Here is a 16,875-nt window from a genome sequence, read left to right as displayed (position 1 = left end):
AATGCCAACGTGACCCCTCCATTCCACCGCTTTAAACGCTTCAGCAGTCCTTTCTAAAGCATACTTCCCTCTGGAAGAGCCTGCCGTGATCTGGCCCACCTGTCCAGCCCCATCTCTCAGCTCTGCGGGCAAGTTCTGGCTCTGCTTGCAGACCCCTGGCATTGTTACAGAGGGGCCTATGCCCCTCTGCCCACTGAACTCCTACTAGCCTTCCAGGCCCAGATCAAATGTCACCTCCGGGAAGCGCCTTCCCCATCCCCCACCCCACCCCCAGGCAGAGCTGGTGGCACCCTCCCCTGGGTACGCCCAGAGTATTTCCCATCATGCATCGCAAAGGCTTATTTACGGGTCTGACTTGGGCCTGGCTAAGTTCCTTGAGGACAGAGCCCTGCCTTATTTATCTTCCATCCATAGAGACTCAGACGGTGTGAGAAGGTGGAGGGAGGGAGGGAGAGAGGGAGCAGAAGGAAGAAAGAAAGGCAGGAAAGAAAAGAGGAAAGAAGAATAAGTCAAGCAAGGATATCAGGGGAAAATTCATTGATTCATGCATCCATCCATCCATCCATTCATTCAACAAATATCTATTGAATTCCTATCAGGCCCCGTTCTAGGCACTAAGGATACAATTAGCAAGCTCAAGCGACTGGCAACTGACTCTCAGCATTTCCAGGTGACTCTGGGGTGTGTGTGTGTGTGTGTGTGTGTGTGTGTGTGTGTGTGTGTGAAAGCCCTTCTGTCTGCAAGGGCCTGCTGCCGGGGCACCTGTCTCCCCTGGGGCCTGGTGCTTTTAGCATCTGTCCCTGGATCCTGTTGCAGCCCGAAATAAGGCTGTGAGCCACGATAAAGCAGGAAAGATTCTTGCTTCTCGTCAGCTGAGGCCAGAGCTGGCTGCAAGGACGCACCCCGCTCAGACTGGACCGAGGACCACCAGCACCTACACGACTACCCAGCTCTCAGCTTCCCGACAGAGGTGTTAATTTTGAGGGTCTGACATTCCCTCCTGCACACTATGGTCCTGCCACTCAGGTACCAGGATCCTAGGGGAGCTTGAGGAGCTATGGGGTGTGGGCAGAGGAGGTGAGCCAGCTGCCAGAGCCCCAGCCCCCAAGCAGAGGAAGGGCCCTGCCAAGGGTCTGGGGAGCATGGGGCCTCAAGGAAGCCAGGTGCCTGATTTGGGATGGGAGAGATTCTAAGCTCTAGGTCACTCTCGGTTAAATGGGGAGGGGTGGCTGGGATTCAAGGTGGGCAGAGGTAATGACTCTGCGTAGGACTTCAAGGTCTTTAGGCTGCAGAGGGAAGCAGGGCCCCTGTCTATAAGATGAAAGCCCTTCCCAATGTCTGTAAATGTCTGTAAGGGGAGTGTTTGTCAAGAAACAGACCCATGCATTGTGGACTCCTGAGTGGTCACAGTTGGAGCATTCTCTGTCAACTCATGGCCCTCATCCCAAATGCGAGCAGACATGCTCAGATCTGATACGGTTTGCCGGGTGGGGGATTGTGGATGCCCCGAAACCCATCTGTGGATCCCATGATCTGGCCCAACCTCCTTATGTAACAGAGACACATAAGAGGAATTGAGGCACAAAGCGGGAGAGCTACTTGCTCACAGTTACAGAGGAAGTCAAGGACATGGATTAGACTCCAGGTTGCCCAGCTCAGTGCCCACTGACGCGGGGCCGCGTGTGGGTGTGGGGTATAGATGGAGGTAGACTGTTTTTTCTAAAGGAAGGAGTGAAGGAAAACCTGGAAGCAAAACACAGGGGTAGTCTGTCAGGAGACTCAAGAGCTCTGCCTTCTCTCCTGGGGCCAAGTTAGGGAACCTGGATTTGGAACCTACAGGGATTCTCTGGGGCTCTGGACCTCATTTTGTTTGTAAATCTCTTCCAAGATCGCTGGAAAGTGCCATGAGGTACAAATGGGGAGGGGGGGATAAAGGGGGAGGTAGAGAAGGGTGAAGGAGAGCACCCTGCAAGTCAGCTGAGGAATGGGGCATGGGGAAAGGGGTGATGGGTCTCTCGGCTTCCTTGGACCAGCCTGTGCCCTCCGGCCTCAGAGCCAAGTACTGGAGACAGAAGGAAAGGATCAGCCTTGTAGACCCCAGTGTGGGCCAGGCCAACAACCCATCCATACCCTCCTCTCCCTGGCTGCAACCTCCTTCAGCCCCTGATTAGAGTTCATCTGCGTCAGCAGATGACAGTCGTCTGAGACCCCCCACCCCCTACCCCTCGTGTCCCGGGGATTGCCCCCTGAAGAAAGAGTGCCTCCCTGGCAACATGGGAAGCAGATTTGTGTGGCTTCTAGCACCTCCCTTGCCTTCCCTGGACCTCAGTCTCCTCCTCTGTACAAAGAGACCCCAAAGCCCTGTCCAGCTCAGAGCCCTTCCTTGAGCCTGGGGTGGGCCAAGGCAGTTCAGAGCTGAGGCTGCGTGGACCAGGGACGGGGAGGATGTCTGGGGAGGGACGCAGGGGGGCTGGCCATTTGCAGGCATCTCTCTTCCACAGGATGATCCCTAAGGAGCAGAAGGGGCCAGTGATGGCTGCCATGGGGGACCTCACTGGACCAGGTAAGGTGGACTCAGCCCTTGTACGGTCCTCAGATCCCATCCTTTCCTGGTCCCAAAGTGTAGCCACTCGGGCCTGTTGGCCTGAGGCCTGGGCAAACAGGTGTGAGTTCCAGGCCAGCCCTGAGGGAGCATTGTGGAATCTGCCACTTGGGCTGGGACACTTCCCAAAGCATTGGGAGGGGCCTTGCCCTGATGCCCACACCCCCACATGCTGAGACTGAATGCCTTACACTGGGCCCTTGGCCTCACTAAGTCCTTACCTCAGCCCCAGATTGAGTACTGAGGGCTCTGGTCCCAGTTCCAGCCCTAACTGTGGCCCCAAGCCCCCCCCCAACACTTGCCCTTGCTTCCTGTCACTGTGGGTCTCCCGGGGCCCCCGTGGCAGGAGACAATTGTCAGGGGAGAGTGGGGACAGGCATGGGGCTGGCCAGAGCAGGCTCCCCAGTGTGACTCAGACCCCTTCACTTAAAAGTAGGCTCACCCAACGAAGAAATCAGCTAAAACACACGCTTATCCCCATATAAGACCTCCAGAACTCTCAGCATAATTTTGGAGTCTATTAATTTGGCCTACTTCAGAGCATTGCAAGTATTTTTTTTTTTAATTTTTAAAAAAGATTTTATTTGAGAGAATGATAGAACGAGTGTGCACACAGAGGGAGAGGGAGAAGCAGACTCCCCACTGAGTGTGGAGCCCGATGCGGGGCTCAATCCCAGGACCTCAAGATTATGACCTGAGCTGAAGGCAGACGCTTAACTGACTGAGCCACCCAGGCTTGAAATGGGGATTTCAAGTATTTTAAAAACAAATTCAGCTAGGTCAGGGCTCTCATCCTATAGTGCAAATGATGGTGAGAGGTGCTGTTGGCTAAAAATGCAGATTCCCAGCTTCCACCCCCAGGATCCGGATTCAGTGGACCTGGAGAGGGGGGCGGACATGCGCCTTTCAGACAAGTGCCCGGGGAATTCTGGAGCACATGGACCGTGACCCAAGCTCTGACAAACCGTCCCGTAAGGACACCACTGAGGTTTTGCCCCATGCAGGTTCTGAGTATTTATCCTCTTGTATGACTTTATATGGGAGTGGTCCTAACCTATTTTGTGTGTTCTTGCCGCCTTTTGTGGGGGTCAAGTTTCTTTTTTTTAAATACATGATTTTGGGTGCTAACATACAACTTCGTGAGGTATTGATGCACTAACTAGAAGAACCAGGCGATGCATTCTCTTTTCCCTTGGCTAAGTAATTAATTAATTAGTCCCCCAAATGTGGGCACATATCATTTATGCCAAACTGGAAACACATAAACTGTTGGCCATTGCTAGGATATTAACTCAAGACAGTTTTGAAGCTAAAGAAAAGTAGAAAGAAAAAAAAACCCTCATGGTTTTACCATGAAAAGACAGCCACTGTAATACTACTACGAACACCATTATTATGTACTTAATCGGTGTCAGATCCTGTGCTAAGAGCTTCTGTGCTTTATGTTATATAACCCTCACAACAACTCTCTAAGTTAGATATTGTTGCCCCTGTTTCGCTGCCGAGAAAGCCGAGGTTCAGAGGAGCTAGGTGGTCACACAGCTAATTGTTGGTAGAGCTGAGATTGGACTCCAGATCTCTTTGTCTCCAGAGCTGCTGCTTTACTACACAGTTGTACAAATAATACACCCCTTTTATAAGATATTCAGACAAAACAGACATGAATGACTTTGAAAGTGAAAGTTCCTCATAATGGGACCATCTGGAGATAACCACTGTTAACGTATTTGTGTGAATCCATCTTCTGTTCATATATAAACATATTTATAAAAACACATATATATGTGGGCTAAATACTCTACGCTGTATTCTTCAGCTTGCTTTTTTTTCCCACTTAGCAGCCTACCACAGACTTCTTTCCATCCTGGTATGATGTACCTCTCCGCCCCCTCCCCCTGCTCCCCCAGCATGTAATATTAAGTATATTGATACATGCACACACCGTATTGATGGTCAGGAAGGTTCATCTCAGGTTGGACCATTAGGAGCCGAGCTGAGGATTCTCACACAAGTGACTGATTGAGGTCACGCCCTCAGGAAGAGGGAAATGACGGAAGCAGGATAGGGCAGGGGAAACCGCTAAGCAAGGATGTGGGCTCAGCTGTTAGCCCAGGTTCGGTCTGATCCCGTGGGAGCTCCAGAGCACGAATGGCTCCACAGAACTCACCCTGTCTTCAGCGAGGAGGCCATGAACGCTTCTGCTCAGGAGGGCAGCCCTCTGCAGAAGGGGGGCAGTTGTGACCCTGAGCCACTGATGAAGGGCATCTGGGCAGCGCCCCCAAAACACGGATGCCCGGTTTTCACAATCTGAAACCTCAGTGCAATCAACATCCTTGTATGTCTGTCTTCAGGCATGTTTATTCAACTTTTCTCCCTAAGAATGAATACCTAGCAATAGAACTGTTTCATCAAATAGACTTTATCTGTAACTTTTTTTTTTAAATATTGAGCTCAATTCATCTGGTAGTATTTGATAATATGATGCCAGGGGACTTTTTATTATGTACTTAGATATAAATAGTCTTTCATGCTTTTAGTATGTAGGACCCTTTCTTGTTAAAAAAAATAGTGCAATTTCCAGCCCTCCTCTTCCTACATCCTATAAATAGTCACTACTGATATTCGGCATGCCTCCGTGCAGTTTTTTCACTGCATGCATAAACATATAGTACTTACTTTTTTAAATAAATGACTGGGATCTTAGAATACAGATTCTTCTGAAACTTACTTTTTTCCCCCTCTTAACCTACAATGGATCTCTTTTTATTCCTAACATGTAGGAGGTCTTCTCTCTATATTTGCTGAAAGAATTAAAAAAACCATCAGCCTCCTTTTTTAAAACCCAGTTTGGATTCCATTGACTGGAATGAGTCACAGCACCTGCATGGCCCCCTGATGCTGCCTGGCAGCCCCGTCCATCTCCCTGTCCCATAGGACTCGCTTAGACGATGGCGGCAACCTCTGGCCCCAAACTCCCGATGCCTCCTCCCCTGTCCTCCTTCTCAGCTGATGACCTTGCTTCCTATTGCCCTGAGGAGAGTGAAGGAACCAAAACAGCACCTCTGCCAGCTGCCTCCTCCATACCTGGCCCTGTGCTCGCATCTGTGTCTGCATTCTCGGTTTTCCTTCCCCGTGTGGAGGATGACCTCTTCCGGTCCACGCCCTCCCCTCCCCTCCCCTCTGTCCCGCTCAAGGACATTCTTCCAGGCAGTCTTCCCTCTCTATTGTGTTGTCAAAATTTCCCATCAGCTAAAAAACATGCTTTTATTTCTCCCTTTTAAAAACAAACACACACCTCTTGATTCTCCTGCTGCCTCGGTCCTGTGGAGCACAACTCCTCAAAGCTGTTGTCTGTACTTTCTCACCTCCTCTCTCTCTCTAACATTTTATTAAGCTCACTTCCAAACACACAAAAATAGGGAGTGCAAATCCTCACGGCCCTCCTTTCGTTCCTGGAGTCCAAAGCAAAACCCAAAGAGCATGTCATTTCATCCCCTCCATACTTCAGGATGCACCAAGAATAATAAAGAAAACATTTCCTTACATGCCACAAAGACGGTAGCACACTGAACAAAATTAGCAACTTTGATTTAATACCACCTAATGACCAGTCCCACAGTCAACTTTCTCCAATTTTCTAGTTTGTGTTAATGAGGCTCCAAGAAGGACCACTATTTATCTGGTGGCCACGGCTCTTCAATCTCCTTGAATCTGTAAGCCCCACTCCTGCCCTGCCCTATCGTTTTTGTTTTTGTTTTTGTTTTTTCCAGGTCATTCCCCCCTTTAAAGAACCCAGGCCAGCTGCCCTATAAAATATCTCACATTCTCAATTTGGTTCACTGCTTCCTCGAGGTGTGGTTAAAATGCTCCTCTGTCCATTTTCTTGTAACACTTTCCATTACAGTTTTCACACCCAAACACTCCATAGAAACTACTTTTATGAAGATGACCAATAACAGTGCCCCGACACTAAAGAGGATAGTCAGTTTTCGGCTCCGTGAGCACTCCATCTTCCCCCAAACGCTGTTATCCCTTGGTTTCCAGGGCACCACACTCTGGCTTTCCTCCTGCTTCACGGGGCGCCCCTTGCCAGGCTCCATGGCTGGTTCCTCACCTCCTCGGTCTGGATGCCAGCAGCCAGCCCAGGGCTCAGGCTTCGGATCTCTTTCCCCCTCCCAACCCTGGTGATCTTACCCAGGCTCCCAACTCTAAACACCATTTATAGAGCTGGAACATGAACCTCCGTGTATCCGATTTTAGAGGTGGACGACTCTGGCCATGCTGTCCGCACGTATCCTCTTCCTACCAGTGTCCTCACCCCACCGTCACCCCCTTCCTCCCAAAGCCTCTCCTTGTCGGGAAGTGTGTCAAAGTGGGTGTTTTGCCAGTGGGGGAAACACAAAGGTTACGGTTGGGCTCCAGACGATTAAGGACAGCCATCAGCCCTGGAAACCCTCTATGTGGCTATCACGATGAGTCCTAACTCCGAAAAAAGAAAGAAATGTAATGGTCTTCATCAAACAACAACAAATACCATTTGTCAGCTCATGATGCCCCAACTTTCACCTCAGGTCAGTTTCTCCCATGAGCACTAGGCTCCCATATCTGGCTCCCTCCTTCTCCGCTTCTCCACTTGGACATCTGCAAGGCTCTTCCAACCTTATATGCCCAATTCTGCAGGCAGTTAGGGGAACCTGAATATGGATTAGGCGTTGAATAAAACAAAACAAAACAAAACAAAAGTGTCCACTTGCACAGGTGGAGCTCTTTAACTGATAAAAGCAAGTTACAAGCCATGTATAACTATGACTTCGTTTTGGCTGAAAACTCTTATGTGAATACATAGTCTTTTTCTTATAAGATTTATTTATTTAATTTTAGAAGAGAGAGAGCGAGCACATGAGCAGGGGGAGGGGGAGAGGGAGAATCCTCCAGCAGACTCGCAGGTGTGCGTGGATCCCAGGTGGGGCTCAATCCCAGGACCCTGAGACCACGACCTGAGCTGAAATCAGGAGTCAGACGCTTAACCGACTGAGGCACCCAGGCGTCCCTCATACAGGACTATATAGTCTTTGAAAAGGATATGAACGGATATACACTAAGGTGTTAAAGTGGCAACCTCTGGGAGATAGAAATGGTATTTTTCTCTTTTCCCCTTATATCTGTATTTTCTAAATTCCTTCAGTGCACATATATATGCTATTTTTATAATAAGAAAAGGCTATTTTAAAATGGAAAGAACACATGTCTGACACAGAGCTCCTGATCTTTCCCATCTCCCCCCCCCCACCGCCCCGCCCTTCCTGTCTCAGTGACTGGCTGCGGGACGAGGAGAGTGGCTCAGGCCCAAAACCTCCCCTCCTCCCGTGGCAGAGCTCACACCCATGGCTTACTGTTAGAAGATTAAACTAGAATCTGACCATTTCTCACGACTCCTACCACTACGGGCAAAGAACTGCAGAGGAAATTCATGGAATAAATACAAATGGCCAAAGAACATCTGAAATGGAGTTCAATTTCACTGAGTGACAAACACATGCAAATTAGGTGGAGGTGTCATTTCTGCCCACCAGGTAGGGAAAGGTCCCACAGAATGGTGACACCCAGTGTCAGCAGCTGTGGGGAGAAAGCGGCATTCTCCTACACCCTGGAGAGTGCTCGGAGGCAAGCACCCTTAGAGGCTGGCAGCCCCGAGGGCACTGAGGGTTTGGCGGTAAGAGCTCACTCTGGCCTCTCTGGGCAGTCCCTTTGCTGGACCTGGGCAAGAAGCTGAGCGTGCCCCAGGACTTGATGATGGAGGAGCTCTCGCTGCGCAACAACAGAGGATCCCTCCTCTTCCAGAAGAGACAGCGCCGGGTGCAGAGATTCACCTTTGAGTTTGCAGCCAGCCCACGAGTGGTGAGTTAGTCCCATTGTGCTTATAGGGGAATTGAGGCCCAGAGAGGGCCAGTGGTTAGCCTAAAACCAAACAGTGAGCCAGATGAGGACGTCTGGCCCCTGGGGAGTCCCTCCAGCTCCAGCCGGAAAGGCTGTGATGTTCATGTTCCCATCAGATTCAGCCCCTGACTTGCTCTGTGATCCTAGAAAAGTGGTATCTCTTTAGGCATCTCTCCCCAGATATAAAAGAGAAAGTGGAATGGGCATCGCGAGCTGTAGGTGAAGGGATTCTGGCTCCTACAAAAAGTGCTCTGGGCTGACTTTGCAGTGAGCAGGATTTAGATTAGACATTGAGCTTGACCTAAGTGAGAAAACACAAAACTCCTTCTCTTCTTGCCCCTAGAAGAACGAAAAGGCCAGAAAACGGTTTTCTGGTAGAGACAAGAATGGCTTATCCTCAGGCTTCAAAAAGTCAGCAGGCAGTTTCAGTTACTTGGAATGAACTCGGGGTCATTCCACTCATACTCCACTCAATATCTGGACTAAACAGGGGGTGACTGAGAGGGGATGATGTGGCAGAATGCAGAATAGTAAAGACAACAAAACACCTACCTTTGCTAGCCAAGCACTTCATGTGTATCATCTCATTTAATGCTCACAGAGCCCTATAAGCTAGAAATTATCAACACTACTCCCATTTTATGGATAAGGAAACTGAGACTTGGGATGGTCATCTGCCCAAGGTCAATATTAGAATAGCAACTAACATACAGAGAGCATTTCTCTGTTCCAGGCACTGGGATTAGCACCCTATGCTATTAATTCATCCCCCCAATATCCCTGGGATGTGGGCACTAAGATTACACACACCCCTTTTTTGGTGGAAGAAGAACCCTGGCCCCTTGCTGCACTGAGCCTCCCTGTGGTCTATTTGCCCCCACAGATCGTGGATGGAAGTGCCAAGGGGAAGGTAACAGGATCGAAGGTGACAGGAACAGTGGAGCTGGGGACGGTGAGTATGCAGGGAGCCCCAACAAGAGGGGAAGCTGGGGGAAGGGGCCAGGCAGCTCTGTGTGGCAGTCCATGGCCTCTGAGCACCCGCCCCTGTGCCCAGGTTGCCAACGGCCCTGAGGGGCAGAACTGCCGCTCTGAGCTCCACATCTTCCCAGCCTCATCCCAGGGCCCCGAGGACGCCCAGTCTGCAGCCTTCCCCGCAGAGTGTGCCCGCAGCCCCAGCGCCCTGGCACCGGGTGAGTGCCTCCCTGGGTCCTGGTACTGGGGCTGGGGCTGGGGGACCAGAGCCCATGCGGTGCTCCACTGTGGGGCAGGAACCAGCGCCCAGAGAGTGTCTAGTCTACCTCCCCCATCCCCCACGCCCCTCCACAGACCTAACACAAGCCCAGAGAGGTGCAGCAATGCACCCAAGATCACACACTGAGCCAGTCTGTGCCCCAACTCGCGGTTCCCCTGCTCTAGTCCTCCTTGCTTCCAGGGATGGGGAAGGATCGGTCCCCTTTGCTGGAACAACTCTTGCGTTATATCCCACCCCCCATCCCGGCTCCAGGCTTCCCTCACCCAACCATGTCTGTGGGGTGGGCAGGAGTGGGAGCTGAGGGAGAAAAGAACCCAGCTGCCCCCCATCTGCCTGCCCCCCATGAGCCCTGCTCCGTCCCCAGGCTATGCCGAGCCACTGAAGGGTGTCCCGCCAGAGAAGTTCAACCACACAGCCATCCCCAAGGGCTACCGCTGTCCTTGGCAGGAGTTCATCAGCTACCGGTACTACCAGAGGGATGGCAGAAGTCACACCCCCAGCGTTGCCCAGTATCGAAATTTCAACAAGTAAGGCCAGGGCGGGGGGCAGCTTGGGGAGAGATGGCTAGGGTGCGCAGGTGCCTGTGGCGGCAGTTCCTGAGCCCTTCCACAGGCCAAGCTCTATCTGAGCACTTTCACATCGACGGAGCTCTAGCTAGAACTCAAGAGAACTCTTGCCTCGGCACATAGTAGGTGCTCAAGAAATGCAAAGGGAGTGAATGGGTGAATGTGCCACACATCTTATTGGTTTCTCCACACAACAGGGCAGGGAGGTGCTGCAGTTTTTCCTATTCTGCCAGTGAAGGGACCCACTCAGGAACATCAACAACCTGCCCAAAGTCACAAAGCAAGGAAGCAGCAGGTGTGGGATCCAAGTCTGCATTTGTCTGACTCCAGAGTCCGGTTTCTTGTTTCCTCCCTGCTGTGTGCCATCCCTTTGATGCACGTTCCTCCCTGGGTGGGGCCCCAACCTCACTTGTCCTAGATCAGCTCAGCCTTTTCCTCACTTTGCTCAAAGGTCTGGAAGAGGCCTAGAGATGGCTTTGAGGTGTATCACAGTGCGGAGTGGCAGTGAAACATTGGACGCCAGATGTTTGAGAGACGCAGAGGAGTGGCTTGTACTATTTAGAGCATGCGGCCTCAATGTGGGCTTACACTGAGACTCCTCACTTCGCTGTGTGACCTTGGGCAAGTGACTTAACCTCTCTGAGCCTCTATTTCCCCATCTGTAAAATGAGACTATTACAGTATCTACTTTGTAAGACTGTTGTGAGGATGGCATGAGAAGCCATAGGCCAAGTTTCTAGTAAGTAATAAGCTCTCAGTATACAGTAGCTATTAGTAATAGTATTGGTACTAGTATTAGCTGCAGGCTGAAATAATGGTTGGAAAAGCTAACAGAGAAAACTGGAAAGGGATAAATTTAGTGTTCTGCCCCAGGGGCCCAAAGACAAATCATAGGCGTCAAGACAGGAGCCTGGCGCTGGAGGGAGGCCTTAGGCTAGGGGATGCATTTCAACTGCAGTTGGCTTCCTCGGGCTGATGCTATTTCTGAAAAATGCTCCTCTGGCCTGGGCGGCATTAAGTGAGAAAGAGGAGGGTCCACAGGAGGAGGCCATGGTCCAGCTCTTCTGGCACCTGCTCAGACCACATGCGAGACTGTCTGACAGCCGGGGGCGATCAGCCCTGAGAAGAGACTGCTCAGAAGAGAGGTGACCTCCCTCACACAGCTGATAGCCAGGGAGGGCCCCGACGGGAAGAACTGTGCCCAACAGGCACCACAGGAGCCACGAGCCATTGGCAGGCATTCTGGGGTTTCTGCCAGGCCAGACCGTGCTCTCTCTGCTCCTGGGGCCCTCAGCCCCTACCTGCCCATCTAGTTCGGACCCTCGGCAGACATTCAGTCCTGAGCGCTGGCTTCCAGGCTGGCCCCATCCATCTCACGCTGCAGCCAGGACAGGACGAAGCACATTCCCACCAACAGGAGGAGGGCTTTAGGGGGCCCTGAGCCCAGGCCCCCTTTGAGACCCAAGAGCCAACTGATGCCGCAGCGGGGCTGAGCAGCAGTGTTAGTGGCCAAGCTGTGTTAAGGATCCAGGGCTCTGGGCTTCCAGTCAAGGGCTGGATCGTGAGGCCTGTGCAGCTTGGAAACTGCCTAGCCTATTCCCACAGGGCCTGGCTGTTGCCGCCACAGCTGGGGTGGTCCAGGCAGACCCATTCTCCTGGCTGGAGCCCAGGCCCTGGCCCGAGGCCTGCCTTTCTACCCCAGGGGCAAGCACTCCCTCATTCCCACTGCTCCCAGGCTTCGAGGAAAACACTACATGAGCAATGCTTTTTAAGTTTTCTTAAGATAAAAAAGTTTAAAAATAACATATTCTCTTACACACACACACACACACACACACACACACATACACAAACAACTACAAATAGAGAGAGCCCTTTGTTCAGCATCCTCCAATCCCAGTTCCCTTCCCAAATTCCCAAAGGTAACACTGGTCATGTTGGTGTGTATGTTTTCAGATCATTTTCTCCCAGCAACTCCAGTCCTATAGTGGATGCATTGTTTGGGGTGTATGTGTGCGTTTTGATACTTTGTATCTCATTCTGTAACTTGCTTGCCTTTTGAAACTTTTGAAATCTATCCTACTTACTGTACACAGATCTTTTCATTCCCTTTAAGCGGCTGTATGGTATTCCACCATGCGAATACAGTACATCTGTCTTGTCTGGGTCTCTGCTAATGGACATCTGAGCTGTTTCTGGTTTGTGACCTCATTGCTCATACCCATGTCTTTGTGTGTGCGTGCACGTGCTCCCCTAAGCCCTATGCTTACGGGTGCAACTGCTGGTTCACATTTTTAAATTAAAAAGATCATGCAAGTTGTCCAAGGTAGCAGCAAAATTTACCCTCCAACCAGCAGTATCTGAGTGAAACTGCCCCACCATCTCACCAACTTTGCCCCACTATCAAATTATTTCTTCTCACCAGTTTTACAGGTGAGAAGTGGCATGTCTCTGTTATCATTTGCATTTCCTGATTCTCGGTGCTCTTTCTAACCCTCTCTTCCCTCTCCGGCCTGCGGGTATATTGTTCTGAGGGGAGATGAGCAGAGCAAGGAAAAACCCCATTCCAGCTCCACTGCCTTCTGGAGCTTACTTAAGGGGAACCTAGAGTTTTGCCTAGGATAAGCCAATTCTAGCTTCGAAAATTTCATTCCTATTCCCAAGCAACAAGCCATCCCCACAAGAGGCAGATCGGGGGATGGGCAGAACTGAAGAAACCTGTTAAAGATAATACAAAGCCTTGCTGTATAGGTGGGGAAACTGAGGCCCAGAGGGAGGCAGGGAGGGGGCCCTACATGGTGACCCGCATGTCACTGCTCTGCCATCCAGTGCTCTCCCACACAGCCCACCTCTCCTGCTGCTCTTCTATCTCCAGGACCCCGGTGCCCTTTGGAGGACCCCTGGTCGGAGAGACCATTCCCAGGGCAGGCACCCCCTCTGTCCCGGAGCTCATCAGTGGTTTGGAACTCCTTCGTCTCAGACCCAGCTTCAACAGAGTGGCCCAGGGCTGGGTCCGCAACCTCCCAGAGTCCGAGGAGCTGTAGCCCCAGCCTGAATATTCAGTTCCCCTGTCTTGGTGTTCAGGTAACATCTTGGAGGCAAGACTTCTGGACAGCACTTCACAGTTTATGAAGGGTCTTCACACACAAAACCTTACTGCAAATGGCCTCAAAGGCCACAAAGTTCAGTAGTCCCCAAATGGGGTGTTTCAAAATTTCCTGGGGATGATGTTTTGTATACAGATTTCTGGCCTGCCCCAAACTTGTAGTATTCAGATCTCCTGAGTTGGGGAATTTCTATTAGTAACCAACACTCCGAGGTGATTCCAATGAAACTTGTTCATGGTTTGCGTCTTTAGACATCCAAGCCACCAGTGAATTCACATCCATGCCTCCACTCCTCCCTGCTGTGGACTCTAGCTTACACTCCCCTGACAGGGAGCTCACAGCAGCCCATTTACCTATGGATAACTCTGATAATTAGAAAGTTTTTCCTTTTATTGAGATGCAGCTCTAAACATTTGCTAAGTAGCTACTGTGTGCTAGACACCCTGCCAGCCCCAGGGAGAGTGTGTGGCGAATATGCCCAGGCCCTGGCCTAGAGGAAGAGAGGACAGGAGGGAAGACAGATTTGAAAGCAGGAAATCATGTTCCTTTTCCCTACAGCACACTGACTGACAACAGAGGAAGAAAGGGGGCTTGAGGCAGAAGAGGGGGTCCCTAACCTTGGGGCTGGGGTGGGATTCCAGGAAGCTTCTCAGAGACTTTGGGTGGGACCCCAGAGGAGGACTGAGAGCCATCAAGGGCAGAGGGAGTGATGGGGAGGGCGTTCCTGCCAAGTGGACCAGCATGTGCAAAGTGTGGAATTGTGCACAGGAGGAGGTGTGTTCTGGAAAAAGGAGGGGGCTGTGCTAGAGGGGTGAGTGAGGGCCAGCACTGGGGGGGCTTTACTAAGGAGATGGGGGCAGTTTTTAAGCTGGGGAGTGACGGATCTTGCTATGTGGGGGACAGAGTGGCAAGGACTAAGTCCAGAAGCCAGGAATCCTGGCAGGGAACAAGGTCTAGACTAGGGAGATGGCCATGGGGATGGAACGAAGGGGCACCCCTCTGTGCACCTTCGTCAGGTCAGGGGCAATGTGGGGTACCTGTAAGGCCCCCTTCTTTCTTTTCTCCTTCCGCTCACCATCCTGTGTGAGCCTCAGGGTAAATCTCGTCCTAGTCTCCACCACGGCTATTCAAGGCTGTATTCCTCTCACTAGGAAAAGGAGAGCAAGGAATGCCTCTTAGTTCAACTGGTCATGAGGAGGACAATGACAATAATGGTGGTGGTGGCTGCTTTTTATCGGGTGCCTCAGTGCTTGGGCTGCTAGTAGATTCTCCACATAGCCTATTTCTTATTTTCAGTTCAACCCTGAGGGAAAGGTATTGTCCCATTTTACAGATGTGGATATCCAGGCTCAAAGGAAGTGGCTTATCCAGGGACAGAGCCAAAATGAGAATGTCTAATTCCACTGGCTGTCCCTTTTCACTGCACTGGGTGGCCAGGCCAATGCCCACTCACTCTGGAACCATCTAAGCATGGTGTCCTGCCTTCAGGCTCAGAGGTGAAAAGTGCAGGTTGGGAAGTCAGAATGGATGGGTTGGGCTCTAACAGCTACTACTGGCTGTGTGAACTTGAGCAAGTCATTTTTTTGTCTCTACACCTGTAAGATGAGGACAAGGCTGGAAGCTCCTGGATAGGGCTGTTGTGAGCACAGTGATGGACACATACTTAAGAAGCCCTCAGTCATTAGATTTCATGCAGCTACTACTGCTCTTGATTGGAAGAGACGTTCTTGTTCTTGAGAAGCTGGCTGCAAGGTGTCATTGGGGTCAGCAAAGCTTAAGCTGGAAGGAGAGCCTCTGATTACTGTAGGGCTCCCTGTGGACATGGACATGGAATTACCTCCCTCTGCCTCCTCCCTGACTCCCTCTCTTGGGGACATGAGAAGGTGAGAAATCCAGCTAGTTCCCAGGGTGCGTGGGATAGTGGTTACATTTTCCTTTTGTTCTGGACTTTCACTGCACCCCACACCATCTTGAGGGGCCAGCAGCCTATTAGACTTGCCTGCCATTGATGTGTTGTCTTGAATTGGGGCGCTGCTATTGAAAGCCATGTCTGCATGAGCTGAAAACCAACCGTGAAAGTGTCTGACACATAGAAGAGAGGATCTGGACTACCTTGGCTTGGCGCTGCTGTGTTCTGGACAGTGATGGCCGCCCCCAGCTACAGGAGAGGAGGGCCTACTGCACCCGAAAGCGAATCCACATTCTTTCTTCTGATGATGTGACTTTCACTGATGTTGTTAAAAAAAAAAAAAAAAAAGAATGCTTATTATCTAAATAAATAAGTAAAATGTGGAAAGATTGGCCCATCTCCCATGCTCATAGTATCTCCCATGCTCATAGACCTTCCCAGCCTCCTGCATTCTGCCTCATCCCCACATACTGGAGGTAACCATGGGTAACAGTTTGGACCTTCTAGAATTCTAGAATTATTTGACTAGATAAATATGTAGTGTGGAAAGGTGCATAGGGGCAAAAATATGTCTTTGTTTAATGGGATCATACCGTATGTACTATTTTGTATTTTGCATCTTTATTCAACAATAAGTAAAATTTGGATCCTGAAAAAGCAGGCCATTAACTTTTCGTGTAATTTGTGGGCCTAGTGAGCCCTTCATATAAAATCCTATTCTTTGCCTGTTCATAGAAAATTCTATGCTTTTGCCTGTTCTGTTCCTTACCTAAATGAAATCATCGGGCGATATGGAAATGAAAAGGACTGAGACCAGCCAGGACACTGGGAAAGTGGACATGAGCTATGGCAGGGATGAGTGGAGAGGAGCTGGGTTCCTTGGGCGTGGGCGCAGACACAAATCGGCAAGCAAAGGAAGGCGGATACAAACACGAATGTATGCTGTTGCGAGGAAGTGTTCATATGAAAGTCGGGATGGGGTTAACTTTGGGAGGAATAAAATGCTTCTGGGGAAGGGATAAAAGGCTTCTGGGGAAAGCAGGACAATTTCCATTGCTGGATTCGGGTGACTGTTACATGAGTGTTCACTCTAGAATATTAAATTTAGTTGTACATCCGTATTTTATGCACTTGTTCTGTGCATGTGTTATATTTTACCAAAACAATCCCTTCTTTCAAAAAGTGAATGGACAAATCAGTAATAGATCAGATGTACCTGATGAAAGAATTAGTGAACTAGAAGTGCCCATAATGTTTCACAGAGAGGGGAAGAGACAGAGAGTATGAGAGAGAGATTAAAAAGACATGGAGAATGAAATGGAAGGGTCTGACAGTACTGATAGGAATTCCAGAAAATGCTTTACAATGACTGGGTTTTCTCCAGATTTGATAAAAGACATAAATTCACACCATCCTCACCCTGTCATGAGAAGGGATATTAAATCTACACTTAAGAACCACTGTATTGAGTGGCGCCTCAGTGGCTCAGCTGGTTGAGCGGT

At 50.3% G+C, this 16,875-nt stretch overlaps 1 protein-coding gene across 1 annotated transcript; it reads left to right on the top strand.

Annotated features, from left to right (window-relative positions):
* Window positions 1–904: 904 nt before the first annotated feature.
* MYOZ3 (myozenin 3) lies at window positions 905–13,401 on the top strand. Its single transcript, XM_027606419.2, has 7 exons — window positions 905–1,026; window positions 2,502–2,563; window positions 8,346–8,500; window positions 9,423–9,491; window positions 9,594–9,729; window positions 10,156–10,318; window positions 13,233–13,401. Exons 1-7 carry the CDS (start codon window positions 1,010–1,012, stop codon window positions 13,399–13,401), a joined length of 771 nt encoding a protein of 256 aa, XP_027462220.2. The 5' UTR covers window positions 905–1,009.
* The last annotated feature ends 3,474 nt before the right edge of the window (window positions 13,402–16,875 follow it).

This window comes from Zalophus californianus, chromosome 5 (assembly GCF_009762305.2).
Source record: "Zalophus californianus isolate mZalCal1 chromosome 5, mZalCal1.pri.v2, whole genome shotgun sequence".
In the NCBI taxonomy this organism is placed as follows: Eukaryota; Metazoa; Chordata; class Mammalia; order Carnivora; family Otariidae; genus Zalophus; species Zalophus californianus.
Note: the sequence above shows the minus strand (reverse complement) of the source record. Positions and strands in the feature narration are given on the sequence as shown.

Excerpts from the sequence above, each read along its gene's own strand:
- MYOZ3 (XM_027606419.2), top strand. Across the intron at positions 9,492-9,593 it reads GAACAGTGGAGCTGGGGACG|GTTGCCAACGGCCCTGAGGG; the intron begins GTGAGTATGCAG and ends CCCTGTGCCCAG. Across the intron at positions 10,319-13,232 it reads CAGTATCGAAATTTCAACAA|GACCCCGGTGCCCTTTGGAG; the intron begins GTAAGGCCAGGG and ends TTCTATCTCCAG.